Raw genomic sequence first — 25,200 nt, 5'->3', positions numbered from 1 at the left:
TGCCGTACGAACTACGTGATTCGGACAAAGCACAAGTATAATTGTGCGTGTTTGTGTGAAAATCAATGCTTCTCTTCCCGCAGGAACGAATTTCTCAAGGATATTGTCGCTGGCGAGAAGAGTTAGGTACTGGCACCACAAACAAACATGACTTTTAGTGACTGCCCTATGGAAAACGACCTCAAAAAGACCTAAAAAGTGAACTAATCTAGATAAAGAATCTGTTCTATTGTTGGCAGAATTCCCAGGAAGCGCTATCTCTCGAATCCTTGCATGCCAGACTAAAACTGGCTTACGATAGTCGGCTCCAAAAGTTTGCCGATGCTATTCACCTGCAATGTCCAAATGTATTTCATGAAAATATCATGTTGCGAAGGTGACCACTTGAAGATTGCCGAACTCGGATGAGAAGTGCTATCCCATGCTGTTCACTCCCCAGTCCTAGTTCCCTTCGACTTCCTTCTTTTTCGTGCCTTGAAGCATCGTTTTCAAGCTCGATGCAACAAAAATATCTTCAGCGATCAGTCAGAAATCGGAATTAAGGTGGGCCACTTCTTCGCCGCCATATGGCTCGGCCGCAGGAGTCGGAATGTTGTCGGATCGTTGGACCCATTCTATAAGTGGCATGGGAACTATTTCGTAGATGGATATCTCATTGTGATATAAGTCCTTGAAATGGGATGAAGTCTTATTCAGGATTTTTTATCAGCCTAATATAATTGCTGTCATCGACGGAAACTGGTACAACTAATCAACACTCTCATATCCCAGGAGACAAGGAAACTACTTTTGTTGCTGTCTGTGGTTGAAAAGGCCATATACAATTTCACAGGCGCAATGACTATGGGGAGAGGAAAGAGAGGAGTTAGAAGTGTTCTTCCTCTTTCGTATCGAAGACAATTGTTTTCAGTTATATCTGAATCTCTTCGATTCTTCACGCAATTCAATGAGTGCCGATATGGTGCGTCTCATGTGTCTCACTTCACAACTATTAAATACACTCACGATCCTCTTCACTCGATTTCTGGAGATAAGCGATTAGAGGCGATTTTCAGAAGGAGCAAAACATCAAGTGAGTGTCAACGAGACAACCTGTCAGTTCTCAAGACCCGCCAAGACGGCCCAGGTGAATTGAGGTCGTTACCTTTTTCCGCGTTTTGCACAAAGCATTCAGCAAAGCTATTTTAGCACAATTCGATGATCACAATCAAAAAATCATCCTAACGTGTGAGGAGTTTTTAAAGTAAGTTAAGACAAATGATCATAACATGACATAACATAACACAGCTGGGCCAACATTTCGCGATTTCTGCATTCTATTGGTTATGGCACCTATACTAGGTAACACCCAGGAAACTTCCATGGGAGAACTTCCATAAATTGAGAGCTCTTCCATCTTAAAATGTTTTCTAAGGATCTCAAAACACAATGAAGAACTCAAAAAATACGGGTGAAGAAAAGTATACATATTACTGTTTCTTTACTCGTTACTTACCATTAGTGGGTGGTTGTGGTTTAGCGATTAGTCATTCCGAAGGCTGGACAACAGCAATCCTCGAAGGCAAGGGGAATAAAAACAAGGATTTTCAAGCGCAACGGAACATTGAAGACCGAACAGCAAACAACGAACAGCTACTCCGAACTCCTGCGATTGTATCTGGGCGTCATTGCGCGTCATTTTGTACGATTCTTCTGAAAAGCAAAAGAATGACGTATAAATACAACGACCTAACAGTTGTTGGCTGCTTTCACCTGTAGAACTCGGTTCAAACGTTATTTTTATTCCCTTCTTCCCTTTCTCCGATTTCTCAAATCTTACCCATGTCCATATCTTACCAACTCCTTTTTTCTGACTTCCCAAATTCCTGGTATTTGTCTTTGCCTAAACGAAGCTATAGTGAATTTATTACCAAGTATTTTCCTCTTCCTACCTGTCTTGCAGCATACCTATCGCATCTTTCTCGCACTGCTTGATAATGCTCTTCTAAAACTGATTGTTTTATCATCTTCATAATTAGCACGTAAATGTGTGGCTTTCAAAAATTTAGCACACTTTTATAAATAGCGACTTCGTCATCAGAGTTTCGTGTTCTTTTGCTTGTTGATCTTTTGTTAGAAAATTTTGTAGCTTTAATTTGTATTCATTGTAATACTAATTTCTCTAAGCAGTATTTCAATTATTGACTACACGTACGTCGGGTGAGTATCTCCGGCAAAATCAAGAAGAGCGGGATTGATCCGTACGGTTCTGTACATGAAAATCACCTTCGTGAAGTTCTCGATGTTTTGCTAACCGTGAGAACCTTTCTCTCTTCTCCCACAAGATCGCACGGGAAGAGGATGGCGAGCACTTCACGTTTGTACGAGGAAGGTCGTCATGTTTTTTTTTCTCTTTCTCCCTTCTTCCGAATAACCTATTCAAAATTTAATGCGATCTTCTTCTTCGGTGAAGGTCGCTCTAGCGACTCAATCACTTTTTCCTGAGAAGTTTTCTCGTCATAAAGGATATGCATGACTCTATCGCGGAGGAATGGACTATGGGAAGCTTCTACTGGTCTTGTAAATGCAAGTGATTCTCTCTACTAATGCTTCGCGTTCTCAGGAAGTGATTCTCATTTGGATGCAGTTTTGTGCTGCGCGTTTGAGAGTGTAATGAAGATGATCGGGATTGTTTGCAATTTTCGTTGATTTAGAAGCATTTCTCGTCTCATCTATTTAGCACTCACGTGGAATTAGGAACGTAAACGTAAACGATAAAGGAGCGCACATAATGACTGTTTATTTTCAAAAATTCTCTCTTGTTCAGATTTTTGTGAAATAGTACTAAAGGTAAGACATATTCGATCCTTTTTTCTATTTTTTACGGTCTTCGTGAGATCACGTAGGTTTTCAGGAAGTTCCGGAGAAGCAGCCTTGAAATCTGAAATAAACGTAGCGTCAATTTTCTTTGGAGTCCTTTTCAAAACACGAGTACGCCGATGCGAAAATGACGATGCACGTAGCACAGAATCAAGCAAAGTCTCTTCTGCTGACGGTCGTGTACTCAATTCTCACAGGTCCATCTGGAAAAGTGTTGTTCTTGGCTTCAAAGTTAGTAAGAATAAGGATCGGAGCCAATCGCTTTGTATTTCTTGATGAAATTGCTCGGCTGGGTGGTGCTGTTAGCAATGCACGACCGCCAACTGGGGAACACTGACTTGGGTGTGTTTTCGCTCTCATAATAGAATCCTATGTTGCACATCATTCTCTGACATGTACGTGTCTAAATTTATCCAGAGCTTTTCCGTTGCTCTTAAACATAAGTGTTTTTTTTGTGATTACTTCATTAACAAGGCCAAACAACCTTAAGACCCCTTTTTTTGAGGTTTACATCCAACCTCATGATGTGTAAGGTAGTGAAGGTAGTAGGTAGGTAGTAGCAGGATGCAACTAGGTGCGGCATGGGATCGGATTCTGAAATATGTCCACAGATGAGATAGATTGCTTTTGCCATCATTCTGAGATGTCTAAACAATCGCATGCGTTTGTGGATCTTGCCTTCATACTTCCTGACCGCTTACAACTTTCTCGTAAACTTTTATGTCTGGGAGCAGTTTTTCCTGTTTCAACACATTTCCATTCCTAGGATTTTATGCAAGTACTATTGTGCAGTAATTTAAACAGTCCTAACTCTATATCAGGGCGGGTGTGGCGCAGTCGGTTGGAGATCCGTTGTAGCCACACGGTCTAGGGTTCGAAACCGCCCTAGTGCAAACCAAGCCTTTCATCCCTCCGGGGTCGATAAATTGGTACCAGATTTGTCTGAGAGGACAAAACACTGACTTGATCATCGCCTAGCCCAAGCAAGTCATTATATAGGCCAACACGCGTTCCAAAACCTCAACGATTACGAATTCCAGTAAAACGCGTTGGCGCATCCCGAGTGGATTGAGACGCCAGTGACTTTATCCTTTTTATCCGAACTCTACATCAGCAGTTATTAAGAGCTTGCTCTTGAGCGTGGATTTCGCTTTTGATGCACTCTGAAACAATCTTTCAAAAGGTGGGACCTAGCCCCGATAGAGAACCTACTTCTCTCATCATACCCGGTTTGTTTTCTCTTGCAATATGTCAACATTTGGTTCTATTTCAGTTCTGTCCCAAATTGCAATATGAGAGCTAATTTACACAATAGGGGTTTCATTGAAAGAAAAAATAAAACCTAAGGGGCGGTCAATGATGGTGCTTATCTGTAGAGCTGCAGCTGTATGAGTGAACTTACTTAACTAATTAATGTTTGGCAGATCTGATACTTCTGCACAGTATTCTACGTAAGCCGAGAAGAAATGATTTTTCACCACTAATCCTTCTGTTCCTCCTGTCACTTTCAGAAGGGTTTTTTTTTGTCGCCGAAAATGGTTCTGTTTAAAAAAAAACTATCAAATTCTGTAGGTCGCAGGCTTTTCTTACATGCGTATTTGCTGTATGTACGTGATGCCTTATTTCTTGAAATGGATCAGTTGCAAAAAAAAAAACCAAGCTGTTCATTCAATATCAACAGATTTCGAAGCATCAAAGCGCTGTATTGAATCGCGCATCTTTTGATTTCGAAAAGATCCGTCGGATTTTGAGGTTATTCGCAATGGATATAATTACGATTGAGATGATTAATTTGTGAAAAACCGAAACACAGAAGAACGACGTGGCAACTTTTGTTTGACCGAACCGTAGGCCTTCTCTGTTCCCCGCGGCGTACGTTGGAACACTTCCCACATGGATAGGCTGTCGATGGCGCTTAATTGGTTTTCGGTTTAATTTTTTCTAATCTTAATTGTAGTGTGTACTCAATAGTCTTAATTGGTTTCCATGCAGTTTTTTTAAATAACGAATAGGAAAGAATGAGCGGAACCAGCCGGGTTTCCGTAGTCTACAATTCGAACTGTAGATCTTATCTGTAGTTTCCGCACTGCACCACGGTGCTTTTAGCAACGTTTATTAACGTTGAAAACTTTTTTCAAATTACATGATCGTATTCCAGAAACGGTCAAAATTAGCTCCTAAAATTAAGGATAAAGTTAAAGGATGAAGTTTCTGGCGCTAATCAATCCGCTTGGGATGCGCCCGCACGTTCACCTAAATTTAGAATCGTTTGAGGTTTACGAACACGTAACTGGCCTATACAATGCGGTGGCTAGCCGACCCGGTGAGGGGCTTTGTAAGCACTGAGGCGGATTCGAACCTCCGATCGATCGTGCAGGAAGCGGAACCTCTAACCGCTACACTACACCCACCCGCTTCTAAACTACCCTTTTCTTAGAAAAACTGCTGTCTAATGCTAAAACGATGCGGCGTGGTCATTATTTAATTGAGACGCAATATTATTATTTTAATTATTTGTGCGGTTTTTTGGCGTTGTTAATCATATACAAGACAGGTAATTGTCGGATAGAAACCTCAACAAGTGAACCACTGACTAAATCCCTACAAATTCCTGTACTACTCCTGCACAGCCATGAGTGATTGCTCGAAGTATCAGTGCTCAAATAAATGTGTTAGTTTTCAAGATTTGCAGAATCATCACGCAACATTTTTGACATTTTGAAGCTGTTCACTGATAATCGATATTTTTAGGTGGTTTTGGTGTACCTGTCCACCGTTACATATTTGCGAATGCGATTGTATCCCATACTTTCAGGTCGCATCTATGTAATTTTCTATTTCTTATTGGTTGCCAATTACACGAATGATTGTTTGTTCATAGAGTCGTATGTAGTTCTTGGTCGCGATGGTAGCTAAAATATTCGGTAACTCGATCCTTCATACATATTGGACGACTTGCTCCTGCCGAAGGAATGAGTTCGCGCGAACTCACACGCGAGCGCTGTCCACAACCCTATTTTCGTTGTTTAATCACGTAAGACAATTTCACATTCTGTATTTCTTTTCAATTTCATAAGATTGTACGCGTATTTGTTACGTTTCTACGGAGGAATAGATCTACACAGCTGATCTAGGTAAGCTGTTTTCGATTGTATGCTTTCGTATTTTCGGTCTTTATTCACTTAAACCAAGAAGTATTGGTGCACGATCCTGTGTAGGAACCGACAATAGTCCTCGTATAAACGGTTCCAAATCCTGTAACAAAGAAGAAACATTCCAAATGACAGAAGTTAGTAAAGTCTGCTGACAGCGTAAAGAATTTTATTTCGTCGAATCTTAGAGGAAACATGGTTTGTTGTCCTCTCGCAAATCAGTTGTATATCCCTTTTGTTGTTATCTTTAATGTAAGCAATTTTTTCGGAATCAGTAGATGGACGGGGTGTATCTTTGAATAAACAAAAAATTTTGGTCTTAACTTTGAAAAACGAAGGAACTGTAGAACACTTTTTTTTATTTATGGGATGATCCAATACATATACTGATTAGAACGAGTACTTCGTATAGGAATCGAAAAAAAAATGAGATGGAATAGTTTCATGAGATGATTTCAGCATGACTAAAGACAACTGCAAAATCTTCCGTATGCTTCTTAGCGCCGAGGTGCCCTTAATTCTTCTTCTTTATTTTTGATGAGAAGTTTTAAGAGCCCCTGAAACTACTGCGGCGTTCATCCGAAAAGTGCAAGAGTCTTTTCGCATTAGAAACGTTCTAATCACACGGAGAGGATTAGATCATTCCAGCACAAAAATTTTTTGCTCGAAAGTAGTGAACCGTGTGCTATTATGTAAAATCCATGTAAACAAGCAGCTGAAGTGTTAATTCAGGAGAACAGTTGCGTCAGTGGAAGATCCTACTTCATTGTAAAGTGTGATACCTCACGTCTACATTTTAGTTCATAGATTTCAAGTTCTAAAAATAATAAAGGATAACGTGCATGATGTTGGAGTCAACCCCTATGCGCTTACGCCTACGACGTCAATTCAGAATCGCATGAGATTTGTGAATGCACGTGCAGGTCAATACATATTTTTAATCAAAGTACGAAGTTTCACTTGCTCGCACGAACGCTGCGCAGGATCTTCACAGCTTAACCAGAGATTATATACAACATTAGAAGTTGAAGAACAGAAGAACCTCGGAAAAGGGAAGAAGCCGCACGTTTTGCTTGTTACACTTTTAAGTTTTTGATAAATAGTAATAATAATATAAATAGTTGATAGCCGAATTTAAGCAACAGCCAAGATTGTTAACAAAATTTATTACGGCTAACGTTTCGGCGTTGTCGCCTTCGTCAGAGCCTTAGTAGCCGCGTCGCCGTGATGCTAGCGGATATCCGCGTGGTGCTATCGCTCCGCTCGGAGCTCGTTAGCCGTAATAAATTTTGTTAACAATCTTGGCTGTTGCTTAAATTCGACTATCAACAAGTTGAAATCTCTATGCCAAGATTCAAGGAAAGTCGAACTTTTGCACTTCTGGAAGATGTACCAGCAAATATAAATAGTGTTTTCGAAAAATGTGATAACAACTGTTCCTACCGGAGTTAAATAAAGGATAAAGTGCACGGCGTTGATCAATCCCTTTAAGGATGCGCCCACGCGCTTGACTTGGATTTAGAATTCGCTTGAGGTCTATGAACGCGCATGCAACCTTGCGATGATTTGCGTGGGCTAGCCGATGTGTCAAGTCAGTGTTTTTATCCTACCGGACAAGTCTAGCACCAATTCGTCGACCATGGATTGATGAGAGTCTTGGTTGGGACCGGAAGGGTTCCGAAGCATCGATCAATCGTGCAGCCGCAGAGGAACCTTTTAGCGGCTGCGGTACACCCGCCTTTGGTGTTACATACTAATGCAAGAAGAACACAAAGTACTTAGAAAATCTGAGCGTGATACAGTAAGGGTCACATAGCAAATCCTCCTCTTTATTACTGCGGAAGATCATAGCTGGGATAAGTCGCAATGCTGCATTTATTTCCGAACATTAAATTTCAGAGAATTTCATTTAGATGAGGTTCTTCATCTCGGTCAATGTGGATGTCTTGATTTCAAATTGCGCCAGTCACATTATATCGCATCCACAAATTTTGGGCACATTCAATCTGGAAAGAATAGGGATCTAAAATTACTACTAAAGTATCATTAAAGTGAATTAAAGTGCTGCCGTCAATCTCGCTGGCGTTTTGCGTTTCAAGGGGATTTCGACATGAGATTCGGTGATTACTCAAACTGTGCGTGCGATATTCTTCACCTTTCAAAATAGAGATTGACCCAATAAAAGACGACATGCTTCCTTTTACTTTCAACAATTTTCTTCCATATTTTTCGTGGACCTCCAATGTCCCTCTTCCGGAATTCACTTGCGAGTGATAAAAACAAAATACTTGTCCAACGCGGTTGAAAAAATCGCATTGTTTTTGTTGTGTGTTTGGCCCAACGGTAATATTGTAGATCAACTTATACTGCTAAATTAACGATGAAATTACGGAAAGAGCTTCACAACTTTCAAGAAACTTTCGCACACTTTGCTGACATTCCAGTACTTCATTCACTTCAAATTCCATTTGTAGTATCTGTCATTCATTTAAAAATAAAGGCAGCAAAAATTGTCATTTTGAATATTGTGCCAGACGGACTTATGTAAAGTGTTGATATTCAAAATTACGTAAATACATGAGCATGCACTTTAACTCTGAGAACGTTTGCGTCCTTGGAAGTTCACACTCCAAAAGGAAATCCCGAAGAAACATATCTCAAGTCCTTTGTAATTCCTAAGTGTTTCTGCTCTTGAATATCGGAGGCATATATTTCACTTCATTTTCGGAACTGGCGCTACTCCCTCCACAAGCGCACGTTTTGACCCTATTCAGGATTTGGGTGGAAAGAAACGTGTGCTTCGAAAAAAGAGAGGAAGTAGCAATCAAACCTTCTTGACCAAATGTGATAGCAAGAAATTTCCGGTCGGTGTTGAAGCACCAATAACCATGGAGATATAAGATTGATATATCAAGGATTGTATGAAAGACCACAGTTCTTCATCAATACCGGAAGTCGGAGCAGCGACAAATGCCGGATTTATTTCTCAGCTTCACAGTTGACGAAATATCCATGTCGAAAACGTCCATTCCAGTCAGAAACATAACATGATAGAATATATAGTGGTAATAAGGCTGCAGCGCCTTTTTTGTGTTATCGCGAGAGATCAAGCAGTCTCCTTCAGATGAATTAAATCCACTCGTCGCAGTTATCGTATGTTCCTTATTTTGTCGCCGCTAGCTTAGTACTTCACCCTATCAGGAACCCTCTTTTTGTCCTTCCTCATATATTCTCTCCCACGGACATTGCGGCGAGAACAGCATGAATTCGTTTTCTAGGTTCGAAATCGAATCTGTTTGGCCGCTGAATGAGATCTTCGCCCGTCGATGCCTTCGAAAGCTACTATATTATTGAATGATTGAATGATTGATTACCCGTTGGTCTAGGTTACGTGGACACTCCGCAGCTTGACGAGGTTTTCGCCTTCGTGCTTTCGAACGTTCTGTAAACATCGTCGAAATAGGACACTTTTTTCGGTGCTTCACAGCGGTTCTTCTTTCTCCTGAGTTCATTCCCCCTGATCTACTACATTATCTGTCTTGAATCACACATGCTTCCTTATCTGTCCTCGACTTCTCCCTCGCGCGCAAAATTCAGAGTGGGCTGCCTCCACATTTTCATAATTATGGAATCAATTGTTAGGAGTGGTAGGATGGTCAGAATAAAAACGGATTTCCTTTATTTTTGCCCTTTTGGATTACCCACCACGTTCCGTAGTTTTTTTTAGTGTGTGATTTTTAGTCCATCAATAGGAAATGCAAGCCCAACAATCTGTAGCCAATTAAAGTAGATTTCTGTAATTCATTTGAAATGCTAAGAGTAGAATAATTACAGGTAATTTTAGAAGAATACGGTATTAGCGAATCCTTGTGAGAATTTCAAGAACACGTGCAAATGAAGAACCTTCATTGAAAAAAGTGCTTGCAGCGAATCTTCGACCCTCAAAAGATACATAACATTAATGTTCTGTGGCCGATATGCTAGAGCAAAATGTGCCTGGCTTTGGTGACACAATTAGTTTTTTCTTCGTAAAATCATTTCAAAAGGAATGATTGTGGTGATTTCCGAAAACTCCTTCAAAAGGATGTCCAGTCCTCCAGAATAGAAAAAACCGTGGAATACCGCATCCACAAGATATACATGACGTATTCAAAGCAGAAGGTCAATGAGCAAAGATCACCCATGATCTGATCAGGAGAACCACAATGGCTATGACAGATCAGATAAGGTGGTTGCGATATGTTAGGTATGACTCCGCATAACTGTCTACTAATATGTCTGCTGTGTTTGCGTTCCTTGCTGAAGCACTATAACATTTTTTCAGAACTCTATCTATAATATTTCCGATCTTTTACGGTAATACACTATGTCAAATTGATCAACATCCTTGTGCCCTCATAAAGCAGATTTTCTAAAAAAAATTTGCCCACTTTGAATGTACTAGATGTTAGCTCCAGCTTGCTCTCAAATAAGACCTTATGGCTATTCCTAAGAAAGAACTCCGCTCTCTACAGTCATCAACTAAATGTTGTTTTTTGTTTGCCGGGAATCCCGTTAAAGCTGCTCAGTTTTCATTGCGTGCAAAACGGGTAGTTATGCTGACAAATAAGTTTTCACTTTTTGATTTTTTATCATTACATAATTAGAAAATTGTGCTTTATAGTAGTGCAGAGCAGCTGTACTTCTTTTCAATTAGATCTATCTAGAAATTGTTACATGAAATCGCTAATTATCGCCTATTTCCATTCGTGAGGTATTATTCGCGTGCTTGCAAAAGCTGCACCGCACTAATGTCTATAATCTTTGACAATTTAATTTGCTAACAATTAAAACTTAGCCGCTATTTTTGTCTACTATATATTGAGCACCTGCCTACAGTAAATCGTAAAAAAAAAGCCAAGGAGATACTTCTTGTACTATGAATGAACGAAATTTTACCGGACTGTAACGTGAGTTCGTAAAGCTCTTTTTATAAAACTTTCCCTTACAGAATACCACAATTATCATTTATAATATTATAACAATTTAATCAACTGTTCATTGTGCATTATTGTTTACTTCCTCCTCCCAACTTTCGACCAAGTTGCTGATGCCGCTTTGCCGAAGGGACGGGTGTAGCGCAGTCTGTAAGAGGTTACGCTGCGTCTGCACGATCGATCGGAAGTTCGAAGCCGCCCTGGTGCAGCCAAGCTCTTCATTCCTCTGCAGTATATTGAATAATAAGTTATTCAATAATAAATTGGTATCTGACTTGTCTGGGAGAACAAAAACACTGACTGAATACATCGGGTTGCTCCTACAAGTCGCTATATAGGCTAATTACATGTTTGTAAACCTCAAACGATTCTAAATTGAGGTAAATGTGGCGCATCCTGAGTGGATTGGATAACGTCAGTCGCTTTATTTCGGCAAAAACATCATCCAGATCGAAAATGCCATTCTCGACAACGTCGGTCTCCAATAAAAAGAGAAGAAGAGAAATTTTGATCCGCTCGGAAATCCCACTCTACGTCAGCACATGTTACTCAAACATAGATTATTCAACTTAAAATAGTTAAGACTGGTATGTAATGCATAGAAAAACACTTAATACGAAGAGAAATAAAATTTAAAAAAAAAAACGACGCAAGATTGAAAAATCCTAAAATCTGTAGTCACGATGTTTGATGCATCTCCAGCTCCTTGCAAACTTATCGTTTGTTTTTTGTAGAAATAACTACGAAAGGGCGTAACGTCATACATTCGCTTGATTTTCTTTCGTTCTCAACAAATTGCTGAAAAATTTGCAAAGGGGTGAAATTGCAACGTTTCCGTCGAACTCTTCATGCTGCTTCATTTTGACAAATCCTGCATTGTGAACCTGATTCATGCTTTCTTCTGTTTCGACAACTTCGTCTTTATCAAAGGCTCCCCGCAGAGTTAAGAGCCGCGCGTTCGAGCCCCTCTTAACTCTGCGAGCAGCCAAAGGCCTCAAAACCCTTCAAGGGTTTTGATGCCAAATCCCACCAGACTGCCTTCTCTTTGCCAAGCTCCGATATTCTTCTAAACATACAGCACGCAAGAACCCCAAACAGGAAAACAAACTGACCAAGCGCACCGACTAGGGGGGCTGGTGAACCACCGCATTGCTACAGAATGTCACTTGAGTCGAATGACATGTAATAAATATCCTTGAGATATTTTGGAGGACATAATTCCCAACCAAACGGAGGTTTTTGACAGAGGTTTATAACTGAAAATTGTTTACATAGAAAGCGCTGCTAATAAGATGAGAAATTTTACTTCAAGTAAAGACTTGACTAAGTGCATATCCCCTCGCGCCTTTACTATCCTTCTTCGCCTGCCGTTTCCTAATCCCTCATGGACTTGTACGAGCTCTAATTTGCTCCCAGAAAAAGGATAGTGCAGTCTGCATACTTACCTTCTCGTTGCAGTAAATTACAGACTTTCAAACGGAAAGAACGATCCCCACACCGGCAGTGAGGGCGTGTTCGGTTACTATCGGCAGAGACGGTGATTCGTCGAACTCACGTGTTGTTTTCAAGCACTTCTGTAATCTTAAAGGACGAGCAGGCAACGGAAATAGGAAATTAACTTTCTGTAATTCGAACTGATGGTCATGAGTCAATCGACGGTTGTCATTTGAGAGTTCGTCTTCGCCAAAAGTTTTCTTGGTAATCGTCGTGTTTTTAACGGTCTTTTCTTACTGTTTTCGAACAAAAATCTGGTTTTCTATGGTTAAACTTCATACATCGCCATCATCATGGGAAATTCCTCATTATGAGTGATGGGATGGAACGTAACTACAAATACACAAATTCACCCGTTACGGTATCAAAACTGCAACTGAGCATAGAACATCGTCGGTATGGAAACGAGAAAAAGAGTTCTCTTGTAGTTTGGACCTGTAGCAGCTTCACTTCGTATCCAAATATCTCAAATACAGTTTCGAAAGTCTTTTCTGCACTATAAAACTATTGAACCATTGAAAGATCATTTGCTTTCATGAAGATCTGCATTCTCTAGTGGTTAAGGAACCCTTCACAGAAAATTTCGATGTTTGACCATCTAAGCAATCACGTAAATTGCGACACGTAATTTCCACGTATAAAAACCAGAATAGCAGAAAAATCCACAAAAATTTAGAAACAGTGGACTCGTCTAGGCGAGTGTGAAAGTGTGTGCATTGCTGGGAGTATCCTCTGGTACTCTTTTTTTGTGGAAAGTGTTTCGCGATTCATTGCCACTTATTTGTTTCATTTCTAGGAACAAGGTTCCAAACTCCGCCTTCAAAGACGGATACGTTCGCTAAATCATATAAGCTTTGGCTAAATTTTTTCCTGAAGAACTGCTGTTCCAATTTTAGTCTCGACCGTACCCCTCCTGCTGCTTTCTGCAAATACCGCAAATCATTTGATCGATTATAATTCATCGTAGTTGATTTGACTTTCAACCGCGCTACATTACATTACGCTACACCGTTTAGGACCGTCTCTTTTGCATTCAATGAATTGCATGGCGAGCCGAGTATGCGAGTCTGATTGCTACATGGTGCTGCCAGACGCAGCGAGGCATTTGAGCGTATCCGTCACATGCGACCTGCACTGCTGTATTTCGGAAGTCGCCCGAATGCTGCTGAAAAGTGATGTCTCCCAGCCCACCGCCAAAACCCACAACCTGATAAGTGAAATCCTTAGAGGGAGGATAAGAACCTTGCCAACACTTCTCCGTTTCCTCACGCTGCCGCACATTATTGAAATCGTCATCGACAGTCGGTTCAGGAGGGAAGCCAAATCTTGTAGGATTTGCAAAAGCGACGAATTGGTGATTCTGTGCGAGCTCTTGCCGTAGATCAAGAATGTTTCGGAGAGCTGCGCTGAACAGCGACTTTTCTCGAATATTAAATCGAGCAGGTCAAAAATGATGTGTTTTTACAGCAGTGATTGAGACGGTCTCATTCCTCCACTTGGCCATTTCCACCTCTACAATCCTCAAATTTATCCGCTTTCCTACACAGTAGTATTTAAAACAACAACCACCAAATAATCCGACTATAGGGAAAGAAATGTCATGTTTCATCATTCGAAAAGTATTTTTCAAAGTTTGTGGCTTCCTCGCAGCAGCCAGGAGTCTACAGCTTATATCTAGTGTTCCCCTTAACACTTTGCATGCATGTCCCGAATTCCTCTTTCTGTAATGTTCCAACAAGTTTTGTCACTTCTTTTGTCTTCTTTCTCGTTTTGGAAGCGCAATTCTTTTCAACCTCTAAATGAAGTTACGCTCACTCGGAGTGCAAACAGCAAGCTGAGCTGCATCATCAAGGTCTGATATGACAGTATCATATCACGAGTGAAAGAGATTCAAGGAGTGGAAAATGATGAGAGATGCCGAGCTTCATGGAGCTTCAAGAACATTTCTATCATCTCCTTAAATCCTTTGCAAGAACGGATTTATTCATTGGCCTTGGTTCATCGGCCGAGTGATTAGTACAAAGTTAAGTGGCTTTCACACGAAATTTCCACTGCTTCTTTTGGCTTTCATTACTATAAATAAGTAAATACGATCATAATTGATGCTTATTCTGAATCGGTATACATATATTTGGTAGGGTCATAATGTGATGGAGCACGGTGCAGTTGCGTAAGCAGCTGAGCTTGAAGCGGTGCGGTGGAGCGCAGCGGTTAGGATCGAGGGAGGAACTTTGCTAGCACCATTCTTCGCCGCAGTTTGCAATGGTCCTACTTCGATTTCAACCGCTTTTTCTACCGCACCGCTTCGAGCGCAGCCGCTTACGCGACTGCACCGTGCTTCATGTCGTTATGACTCTATCATACCACTGATAGCTTATTTTGAGTCGATTCACCCACTTTCAGTAGTTTTACCTTAAGAAGTAAGGAGAGTTCCTCTCTCTTAGTACCATATTGTCAAGACGACTAGACTTCAAGCGAAGTGTGTCAATGGATGCGCTTACAGTAACACGACGCTCATAACTACCACCATCTAATTCACCATTGAATAGGCAACAATAAGCGCAACATTTGCTTGGCTTCGCATCCCATTCTGACCCAAAAGGGATCCTCACGAACACAATCGCCCACGTACCACACGTCGGGTCATTTTGACCGGATTGCAGCTGCTAACAGATTCGTAGCGTGAGGAGGCATCGTCTGGTTGTCGTCAGCCTTATGTGTTACTGAAATCCTACACATTCGTTGAATTGTCACGAAATCAACGACGGCGTCTGATAAGTTGACTATTTTACTTCAAATACGAATATTAATTGAAATCACAGTACTCGAGTGAATCTTCCGATCCCACTTGGGCTCTTTATACTGTACATTATGAACGAAAAGATAGGTTGGAAAGCAGCATAATTTTGGAGCCAATTTTGCTGGCTTGGGTACGTTAGTAGAGCTATGGAATGTTCTGGTGCAACTAATCAATCTTCTTTTTGTAAAAAAAATTGTATTACCGTTGTTTTTTTCGAGGATATTGCAGCTTCATCAAGTTCCCTACTTTCTTACTATCTCTTTCTGTGCTGAAAATCCCTCACGTGCCGTCCACCTTTAACTGTGGACACATTTAGGCGAGGGGAGTGCTGCAATGGGCACTGATCGTTATCTCTTCTTGTTAACGACTGCTTGGGAATAAAGTCATAGAGACATGTTTTCTCTCTTCGAACATGTCCTTGTCAGACATCACTCGTTCGTTCACCTTCCTTTCACATTTCATGCCTGGGAGGTCCCATTCTCATTCAGATTTCGCGACTACTTTTGGATACTCACACATTATTAAGAAGTATTGTAGCGAACGAGACTTCTTTGGCTTGGCAAGTACTGAAACCCAGAGAAAAAACTGCATTTATTCCATACACCACATTCATGAAAAATGTTAAGGTACTTTGAGACGTTGTGACCAATAATTAGAGAAGGCGGTGTGAAACATCGCAGACTCTCAAAAACAACAAAAAAGAGAAACGCGCGAGTGGCTGGCTATTCACACTGGAATTTATGGAATTGCACGACCGGGTTGCTTGAGGACCTCCAAACTTCCTAAGGTATTAACCGGCTAGGTCCTCGTCTTATTTTATCATTTTGCCTTTCCTTTTCTTTATTCTCAACTTACTCATGGGCGGTTTCTACACAGCTTCGAACGGCGTTTTCCCTTTTTATCAATTTTTGGCAGAACTTTCCTCTTCATCACAAAATGATTTGCGGGTCCACTTTGTAGTAAAGACAGTGACTTGCAACTCTCATTCACTCACTTTTTTCATCTCGACCCTTCTATCTCTCATACAGGAAACACATTCGACGTTCTTTTTGTCTTTTCATTTTACGGCCCCAATGCGAACGGTTTCCCCGCAGAGCTTGAATGAGAAGGGAAACTGTGAAAGTGGAGATTTAGCTATTTGCTTTTCATTTTCATAAATGAGACTTTCCGTGAAAGTGCAATCCTCTTAGTGTCTCTGTGTACATTAAAAAAGGAATTGTGGATGTATTGATCATACATGACTTTATTGGCCATTATTTCGTCAAATCATCTTCTTCTGGGACCTAAATGGGTGCTTCGACTACTTCATGACTGAACCGATCAAATCTCCCCACAACCAGACAAACAAAACTCTAATCCTTCCTTCTCATTCACTAACGTAGCGACTATAGTAAGTACTCGTTTCATATTGGGAAGCTTTATTGGTGGTCGCTAACGGCTAAATCAGAAGTGCGAATTAGATATATATGGTTGTTATGAAAATAACATGTCCTTCCTCAAAGCATCTGTCCAGAAGTGGACTTAATTGAAGCATTCAGTAGCATTCAGGAAGTAACAACTATCGTGTTTTCTTTCAAAGTCACATGCTCCGAAGGTCTAACTCACATATCCACATGCATTTCAGTTACGCCTGAGGTACGTCTTCACCACTGCTCCAGTATCTAGAAATACTCTATACTTACCTCTACCTTTTGCATAGTTATTCTCAAGTGAATGTAGACCCGTCTTTGTTCAGTGCTTTCTTTTTGCTGTTAACTAACTCTGCGATGATCACCGCTTGACCGAATACGTGTTTACCTTGCTCATGTGACCTTGCCATGTTACGAAAATGTCTCGAAGAAAATCAAATCAGGAGTTAGTTGTCGGCGAATGTCAAGTTCTTCTGCCAGTTTCTCGCTAACCACCGGTATGCGAAAACACAGCTGACATCACCGAGAAGTAATTTTCTGCGAACATTTAGTGCTATCACTTCGATATTTCCTACATCTTCCCAAAAAGGAAAACACAAGAGATAGAAATTCCAAAATAATAAATTGCTCCTTCATGAATAGTTATAAGAGAATAAAGTCTACCTAGCGAATTTTGAGACGACGAAATTTTTGTGTAAGATCTTTGAAGCATTAAGAGAAATTTCTTCCGTTCCTAGGGATAGTTTTGGAAAGGCCAGATGTTTTCCATCTTCTACAGATTCTTAACAGTGTTGTTGTTCATTTGTAATGTTCTTGCCTGGATTTGTTCTTTGTTTTCTTCGTAGACACTTTTGTACATTATTAGGAATAAGTTTACTAGATGTTTTCAGATCGGTGGTGTAGCGCAGTCGATAAGAGGTTCCGTTGTGTCTACACAATCGATCGGAGGTTCGAATCTGCTCTAGTGCCAACCAACCCTACCACAACTCTGAGCACAATAAATTGTTACCAGACTTGTCTGCGAAGTTAAAAACACTGAGTTGATAGATTGGTTGGCCCTCGTAAGTCACGGGGGAAGCTAGAAACGCGATCGCAAACCTCGAACGATTCTGAATTGAAGTGAGCGTGGTGGCGCATTCTAATTGAATTGATTAGTACCACATACTTTATCCTTCTATCCCTTACGTTTACATTTGAAGCTTAGAAATGCTCTTTCAGGTAAAATCTTGGACAACGACTCGTAGATTAGAGCAAGCAAATGGGCGTGGGTGGGTGTAAAACAGGGGTTCGGCTGCGATAACACGGTTGATGTATGCTTCCAAGCCATCCTAAGCTGAACAAACCTTCCACCTCATCATGTATTGAGACCTCTAGATTTGTATGGCAGAAAAAAACACTTTCGTGATTGATAGGCTGGCCCTCCTTGCCTGGGCTACAAGTCATTTTGTAGCTCAGACGCGGCTTGATGAACGCTTGATGAAGCGGTTCCGAAATGAGGTCGAACCCGGTGGTGCATCATTGCAAATTGGTTAATGCTACCCTCTTTATCCTTTCTCACTCATGAGATCATAGTTTTAGATAATAATATACAGCAATGATGTAAATTTGTCTCCGAGTCCCCCCACTGCATGCGATCTGCAGTTTTCCTTAGCGTTGCAGTAGTTGCAGTAAACAGTTTCTCCTTCTTTGTTGAATAACCACATCGGAACCTTATTCGGTTGATTGCTAGTGTGACCAGAACCGTTGGACGCAATTTTGTTCGCCGTTTTTGTAAGTTTTGGCTGAAGAGATTTGCAAAAGAAAAACCATCCCTTGAATTTCCTGTCAAAGAGAGTTGTCTTAGTCCAACAACAGTTTTACAGAAGTGTATTGCCTCAAACGGCTTCAATAACCCACCCACACTTATCTGCACCCGCGCTCAGGTGATTCTAGAAAAAATGATATAAGTACGGCCTACTTTTTTCTTGAGTAACTGCAGTTTTTCTCGTCCCGATGTATATTACTTGCTCCGCCCATTCTGGCTCGTATAAATGGCTCTGAGAACGTCAGTGCTGGTAGTGACAACACACCCATCAGGAGTTACAGCCTGCAGTCATATTTTACTCTCTGTTCGCTCTCTATCACTTTGAATGTTACTTCTTGTGATGGTTTTCCTATCGCAAAACAAGAGATCTATGAAAGATAGGAATGAAAAAAGTTCTTGAAAAGCTGCATAATGCTCTTCAGGAGCGATAAGAATCGGGGCGGAACGACAACAGCAACGGGAGATGATCTGAGAACACGTTGCGTGTGGTAATAGCTTACAGCTTTTCAAGTCCTTCTGTATCAATGACGAAACAGAAGTGTTCCTTACCCGCATACGTCAACCGGTACCGACTCTTCCCTCTAGCTCTTCTCGTTCTCATTATGGAACAGAAGTGTCTGCCTGCTTCGAACCTTTTGCGTGGGAGTGGAAGCAAGATCTGTAGCCTACTATTACGCGCACTCTTTGCTTTGCACCTGACGTTTCGCTGCCAAATTGTTTCTATTAGCAACAAAAAGAACATTTAAAACAAATTGTTAGAATCTTCTCTTTCTTCAAGCGAACCTCAGAATACAATACGTAATAGAAGGTGCTCTATAATCATAGGTGCGCAAACTAGAATTATATGTAATTTCCTTCTACAAACTGGCACACTCAACATCTCTTGTGAATAGCGACGGTTTTCTGGATGGAGGCAGAAAGAAACGAAAATTTCTACGCCATTTCACCTTAATGGAAGTTGTGTAGAAGTAGGGGTACAGTCGTAGCAGAATTCCATCAAGTGTTTATCAGTTTGCATGATAAGCTTGTTTGTGAGCACCGTTGCCAGAATTCCTGAATCGGACTTGTCCAGGTACGTTGTCCGTGTTATGGCATCGCTACTGAGAGAAGGACTGACCCTTCACCATTCAACCTTCGAAGTGAATTCTCCTCATTCCTTTTTCTCATTTTCTGCTTTTTTCACCTAAAGGATCATGCACTGTGTGTCACCAAATGATCTCTAGTGTGGTAGGTATGTTGTTATTCGTTCAATTCTTGGTAGAGACTGCAGCAAATTTGAAAAAAAAATCCGGAATATTTGGGTGTACACTGCGCAGTGTTTCACCGTCAAGGCTAGAGCATACCAATTTGCTGGCCGTAATTCCACACAGCGGCTCGGTTCGCTCAAAGTTTTGCTCTGGACTGTATCAGATAACATTATTCGGAATACTATTGAGGGTTTCCATATCACTTTGGCGCTCCGAAATCCACTTTCCTTCATGCGTATTAAATTTATACTTTCGTTTTTTCAGCTGATTTCTGATTTCAGAATTGCAAATGTCTCAAATTCGGGCTTTCTTGATTGCTTTCTGCTTCTTGACGGCCACCGTATTCTCGTCAAGGCTGTGCGGTGTGACGCTGATACACAGACTCGGCAAAATGTGTCGGTGCGTTCTTTTTCCTCTAATCATCAATAAGTGCAAAACTTTTCAGAGTAGGGATAGAGAGGCTGTGGTAGAGTTAAAACAACGTGAAGCACGGTGCAGTTGCGTAAGCGGCTGCAGATATGCAGGTCCCACCTTAATTCCCACCGCTATCTGCGCTGCGCCGCTCGATGCAGCGCAGCGCAGATAGCGGTGGGAATTAAGGTGGGACCATCACGAACTTCAGCGAAGTATGGTGCTAGCGAGGATTTTCCCTCGATTCTTACCGCTCTGCTCCATCGCACCGCTTCGATCGTAGCCGCTTACACAACTGTCAGTGCTTGATGTCGTTTTGACCTGTAAAGTAATAAGTGAACATATAAGTTGCTGCTCCAAAAAGATGTTTTCTTGGAGTCCTACCAAAAAATGTCCTTATGTCAGCACGACTATAGTCAATCCACTTACCTTACGCAACTCACTCATTACCAAAAATTGACAAATGCACTCACTACAACAAATAATGGAAGGCTCGCTCAGCAACGGCCCGCGTTCGCGCATTGAAGTTTTTCCAACAAGTTTGTTTCAGAGTTACAACCGAGGAAAAGTGCTCGAACTTGAATTTTGAAGACATTGATATCCCCATAACAGGTGAGTTTATTTTCCTCATAAATATTCACATCATTAGTGGCTCTTGCAAGACCATAAGTAGTGGCATCGTTTCGAGTTCAGTGTTTTTCGTATCAAAAAGTCGCTAACAAACTTTGGGTCTTAATACTGTACACAAGTCGTGGACTTCGAGACATCTCTAGCTTGCCCTGACCTAGAATGTGTAGAGAACGATGGAAGAGTTTAAGAAAAATACCTCCGCCATTACTTCACGTCAGTCGCCGTTGGCCGTCGCCACCGGAGTTTAGAGTTCATCAATCGTGATAATAATGTCATATCTCGAGATACATAACTCATAAATTGCATTTCCTAATCTCTTAGTAACCTCAGGATGGATTTCACATGAAAACAACGGGTTCTGATGGGTTAGAGATTGACGGGTTAGATCCTAAGAACACACACCAGAAACGCCAGAAATTCCTGTTAATACCCCTTCGCATTGTTTCAAAAACGCTAGCATGTGCTGCCCGCTCTACAGATTCTGCTGGGAGAATCCTGACTTTTAAAGGTGTGTGCGGATGCAAAACGACAGGAAAACCCAGCTTCTTTTTGAAAAGCAGATCCAGTGGCTCACAATTCCGAGAGTATTCATGTTTTGTGGCTCAAAATAGCACTTATGACTTATGAATGCAGCTTGTGAGTGACTTCGCTAACGGAGGCCGTGGAGCCCCATCCTGACTTAAAACTTAAACTATTCATACAGAGTGGACGTTGAAAACCGCACAGAACCTAGCACTGCCTATGAAGTGCGCTAAGGGGATGACAAGTGATAAGAAGATATCCTCTCACGAAAATGTCTGATGAGACCAGTTCACCTGCAAGAAGAAAATTTCTGCTAAACCTAAAGTTTCTCCGCTTCAAAACTTTAACAATATCAACAAAGTTCCAGTTATTAATGAAGAGAGTCCTTCGAGGGCTCTTTTTCAACTTCTCCTGTCTGGGACACATATACTTTTCCCCAACGGCAACCAAAAATTATATGGAACTCAACCAATGACTAAGAATTCAATGTCGTCGACGAATTTTCAAAGTAACCAAACTTTCTTTTTAACCCTTATTACCTCTGGAGTTTTTTGGTTAAGCATAGTTTTGTATTCTACAGTTCTATAGACAGATTAAGTCAATTTTCTGTGACTCGGTCAGCGAAGGACACTACCACATAGAACCTTTTGCCATTAGCGCTCGACTTTTCTTTAACATTGCATTTCTCAACTATACTAATTTGTAGATGTAAATACATGAATATATCTAAAAGCAGGTATCGACAGCGGAAAGAAATGAGACGAGGTGATGTGGATTTCATGGCTTTAGAGTAGTAGGTCGGCACCAGAAATTAGTGAGAAGAGGTGAGGCTGATCCATGGAATCAGAAGAGAGCGCCGATCTCAGAAATCAGTGAACCGAAGTGAGACAGGTCCATCGGGATCAGAATAGTGCGGCGACGCCATAAAGCCGTAGGCCTAGCCCCACGACGTCCGACTGGTGCACTGGCGTCTTAAAGCACTGAGAAGAGTCGTGGGAGGCCAGATTCGTGATATGAGGAAGTGAGGTCTGTGCGATTTATGATACAATGAAAACCACAATAGGTTACAGAAGGAACTGTACGGTAAACATAACGTTTACCACTGAAAAAAGCCGCTCATTGGTTGTTATGGCAGCTGCATTTGCCCAACTGCTCCCTACTGGACACTTCCGTATTTCTACTCGCCTGCACTTCTCACACATGCTTACCATACGCTGTTTTTAGAAACACCCACACAGCTGATCGAAGCCTTCGCACAGTTCAAGAAACGCGATGGCGTGGCGCACGCGTCCCTGTCGCACGTGAATCGGCGCCGAGTGCCATGCAATATTCAGTAGCATCGAAAGCTGCCTGCGGAGCTAGTGCTTATCAGTGCAGAAGAGTCGGTCTTTTCGTAACCTAACACCTCAAAGTCCTCCGTTGCGCTATCACGGGGTCTGCTGGCTGGAGTGGGGATGAGTATGCTAACTCACCCTTCTACCGTTCGCAGCACCACACGCTGCTACTGCGTTCAGTCAATTCGCATCAATTGGGAGCGAAGCGCTCATGCTGCTCCATCGTATCTTCGGACAGCTGGCCACCTAAACTGTGTTTAGCAGTTAATATGATCTGATGTGAAATCTTTGCCTGTGGGAATTTTCATACAGTTCCACACCCAACAACGTTAGGGCCTTCAACACAACATCAAGCAACGTTAGGGCCTTCATGCTCAGCGGTTATGGCGGGATATACCTAAGTAGTAGTTAAAAATAGCTAATCGCACGTTTCTTCCGTACAACTTCCGTTTGCGTTCCACCTGTTTCCAAAAAAATGAGTGTCAAATTACTTAAGGGTAATAAGTTTGAGTTGTTTATGCAAAACCACCGACATTTTCGTACTCAAAATTCCTCTGACGTCACTCTTCGGCACTTCTTCTCTAAACATCGCGAAGGAATTGACTTCAAACTACCGCTCTCGGATGAATCCACTCTACGCACTCTACGCTTACCGCTCTCGGATGCCCCCAGCGATTCACCGAGCATCTCCGAAAAGAAGCTCTGATGTCTTTAAAAAGCGATTTCTATGTTTCAAACGTACGTATCAAAGCGTGAGATTAACAATTCCATTAGTCAACACCAAACTACCTGCACCTGTACCTTCAACTTTTGAAATGAATACTCTGAATAATATAGATAATTACACTTACATTTGTACCTAAATGCCCGAAAAAAATAAGATGTCTCAAGCATATCATGTCAGATTTAATTCGCTTAACAATGCTGAATGCAAATGGAAAAGTTGGCTGGCTGTGTGGAATCACTTGTTCTGTCATGCAAGACATTGATACATGAATAATAAAAATAATATTTTATATTTTATGTGTTACTTTGAAATTCCTTTGCTACAAAGTTTATTTCTCATGAAAACAGATAAACCTAGACTGAAGTTAATCAGAAGGCTATTCTTAACTACATGTTATTTCTCGGCAGCAATCCCTGTGTCGCGACAGATATTAACTAGTAATAAGGAAGGAACGAAAAAAAATATTTGAAAAGAACTATAAGAGCTAGTCGCATTTCAAGGAATGGACAGTATCGGCGTACAAACTACAAAATAGAAATAGAAGATTGTTTTCGTTCACGGGGTACAGCGAGTAACAGCAAGCCAGATGGCTCATTATAATGTACAAATAGGTGGCTTAGGTGGCTTGGAACATAACACTGTTGGGTTCTTCCCTGGGGTTTTGAAGTGATTCAAAAAAGTGTCCACGAACATAATTCATCCATGAACTTCATATTTTGAAACAAAATACAAGTGTTTTCTTTGCAAAATCTCACTCAGCTACTACGAAACCCCAGCTTCATTTTATTTCCTTCGATTTCGCCTCGAAAAATCGCTGAATTTCTGGCAGTTTGGTTGAAGGCTGTTACCAAATGTTGGTATATTGCTACATATCTCCAAAATACTTTCCCCATTCAATGTCCATAGTTTTGTAAATACAATGGAAACAATGTTCTTTTGATTGACACATGTTCAGTCCTCAGAGTGAGTGTATCAAGGAAATAAATAGTTCAAACGGCTTTTCTGCCTCTCTTTCTGTTAGAAACAAAGTTATCAAGTAATTCGCTCTGTTAAGTAATTCAATGTGCAGAAAACTACAAGATTTCAGACGTCGCCCAACGTTGCTGCTCCCAACAATGTTCGTTCACATTCATGCAAGCGGTGTGTTGTGCGCTGAATTTCGGCTCCTCATTCCGCCACCAGAAGGTCGTATTCACTGCGAAGGATCTCTACGAAAGCCTTCAGTGAGCTACTACAAGCCCAAGAGGTCTCAGTTCAGTTACGATGTATTAGCGCACCGCCTACCGTTACGCACCATTCCCTTCTGATCTTTGATAGCTGTCTATCTCTTCCTCTCCAAAAAATCTCAGAGCTTTATTGCACCGTTTTCTCCACCAAATAATCTTCTTCATCCATGCCTTATGTTATCTCACCTCCTTGGATACTGCTCCTTAATCTGTGCACGGTGCAATGTTCATAATTATTTGTAGTCACAGAACAAAGATTATTCAGTAGCAAATGCTTACAGACAAGAATGTGTGAGTAAGATTCTGTTTGAACATTCTTCCTCTTCTTCTAACACATGTGATTTTCCTGTCTGTTTCTAGTCGTTACTTCTAGAACTACAAGTTCTCCGAGACACACTGAAAAACAAGCACTGATAACAATAGCAAACATAGACTGGCGATGTTTTCACACCAAGTGCATGATGATGTCATTATGAGTGTCATGGCCGTAGAGCTGTTATGAAGCATGCTAAGCAGAATCAGTGGATAATACCAATAAAGGAGACGGAACGAGAGTTATCTACGCAACGAAGAACGAAGAATAACCGATATTTTTGAAGAAAAAACCCA

At 41.2% G+C, this 25,200-nt stretch overlaps 1 protein-coding gene across 1 annotated transcript; it reads left to right on the top strand.

Moving 5' to 3' along the window:
• Positions 1 to 20,030: 20,030 nt before the first annotated feature.
• RB195_014963 (uncharacterized protein) lies at positions 20,031 to 24,592 on the top strand (the record flags this gene model as incomplete). The annotated part of the gene is made up of 3 exons (XM_013449594.1): positions 20,031 to 20,140; positions 20,703 to 20,764; positions 24,453 to 24,592. 3 exons carry the CDS (start codon positions 20,031 to 20,033, stop codon positions 24,590 to 24,592), a joined length of 312 nt encoding a protein of 103 aa, XP_013305048.1.
• Between the last annotated feature and the right edge of the window lie 608 nt (positions 24,593 to 25,200).

Source organism: Necator americanus, chromosome V (genome assembly GCF_031761385.1).
Source record: "Necator americanus strain Aroian chromosome V, whole genome shotgun sequence".
NCBI classification, from domain to species: Eukaryota; Metazoa; Nematoda; class Chromadorea; order Rhabditida; family Ancylostomatidae; genus Necator; species Necator americanus.
The sequence above is the reverse complement of the archived record's forward strand: the minus strand, read 5'-3'. Positions and strand labels throughout refer to the sequence as shown.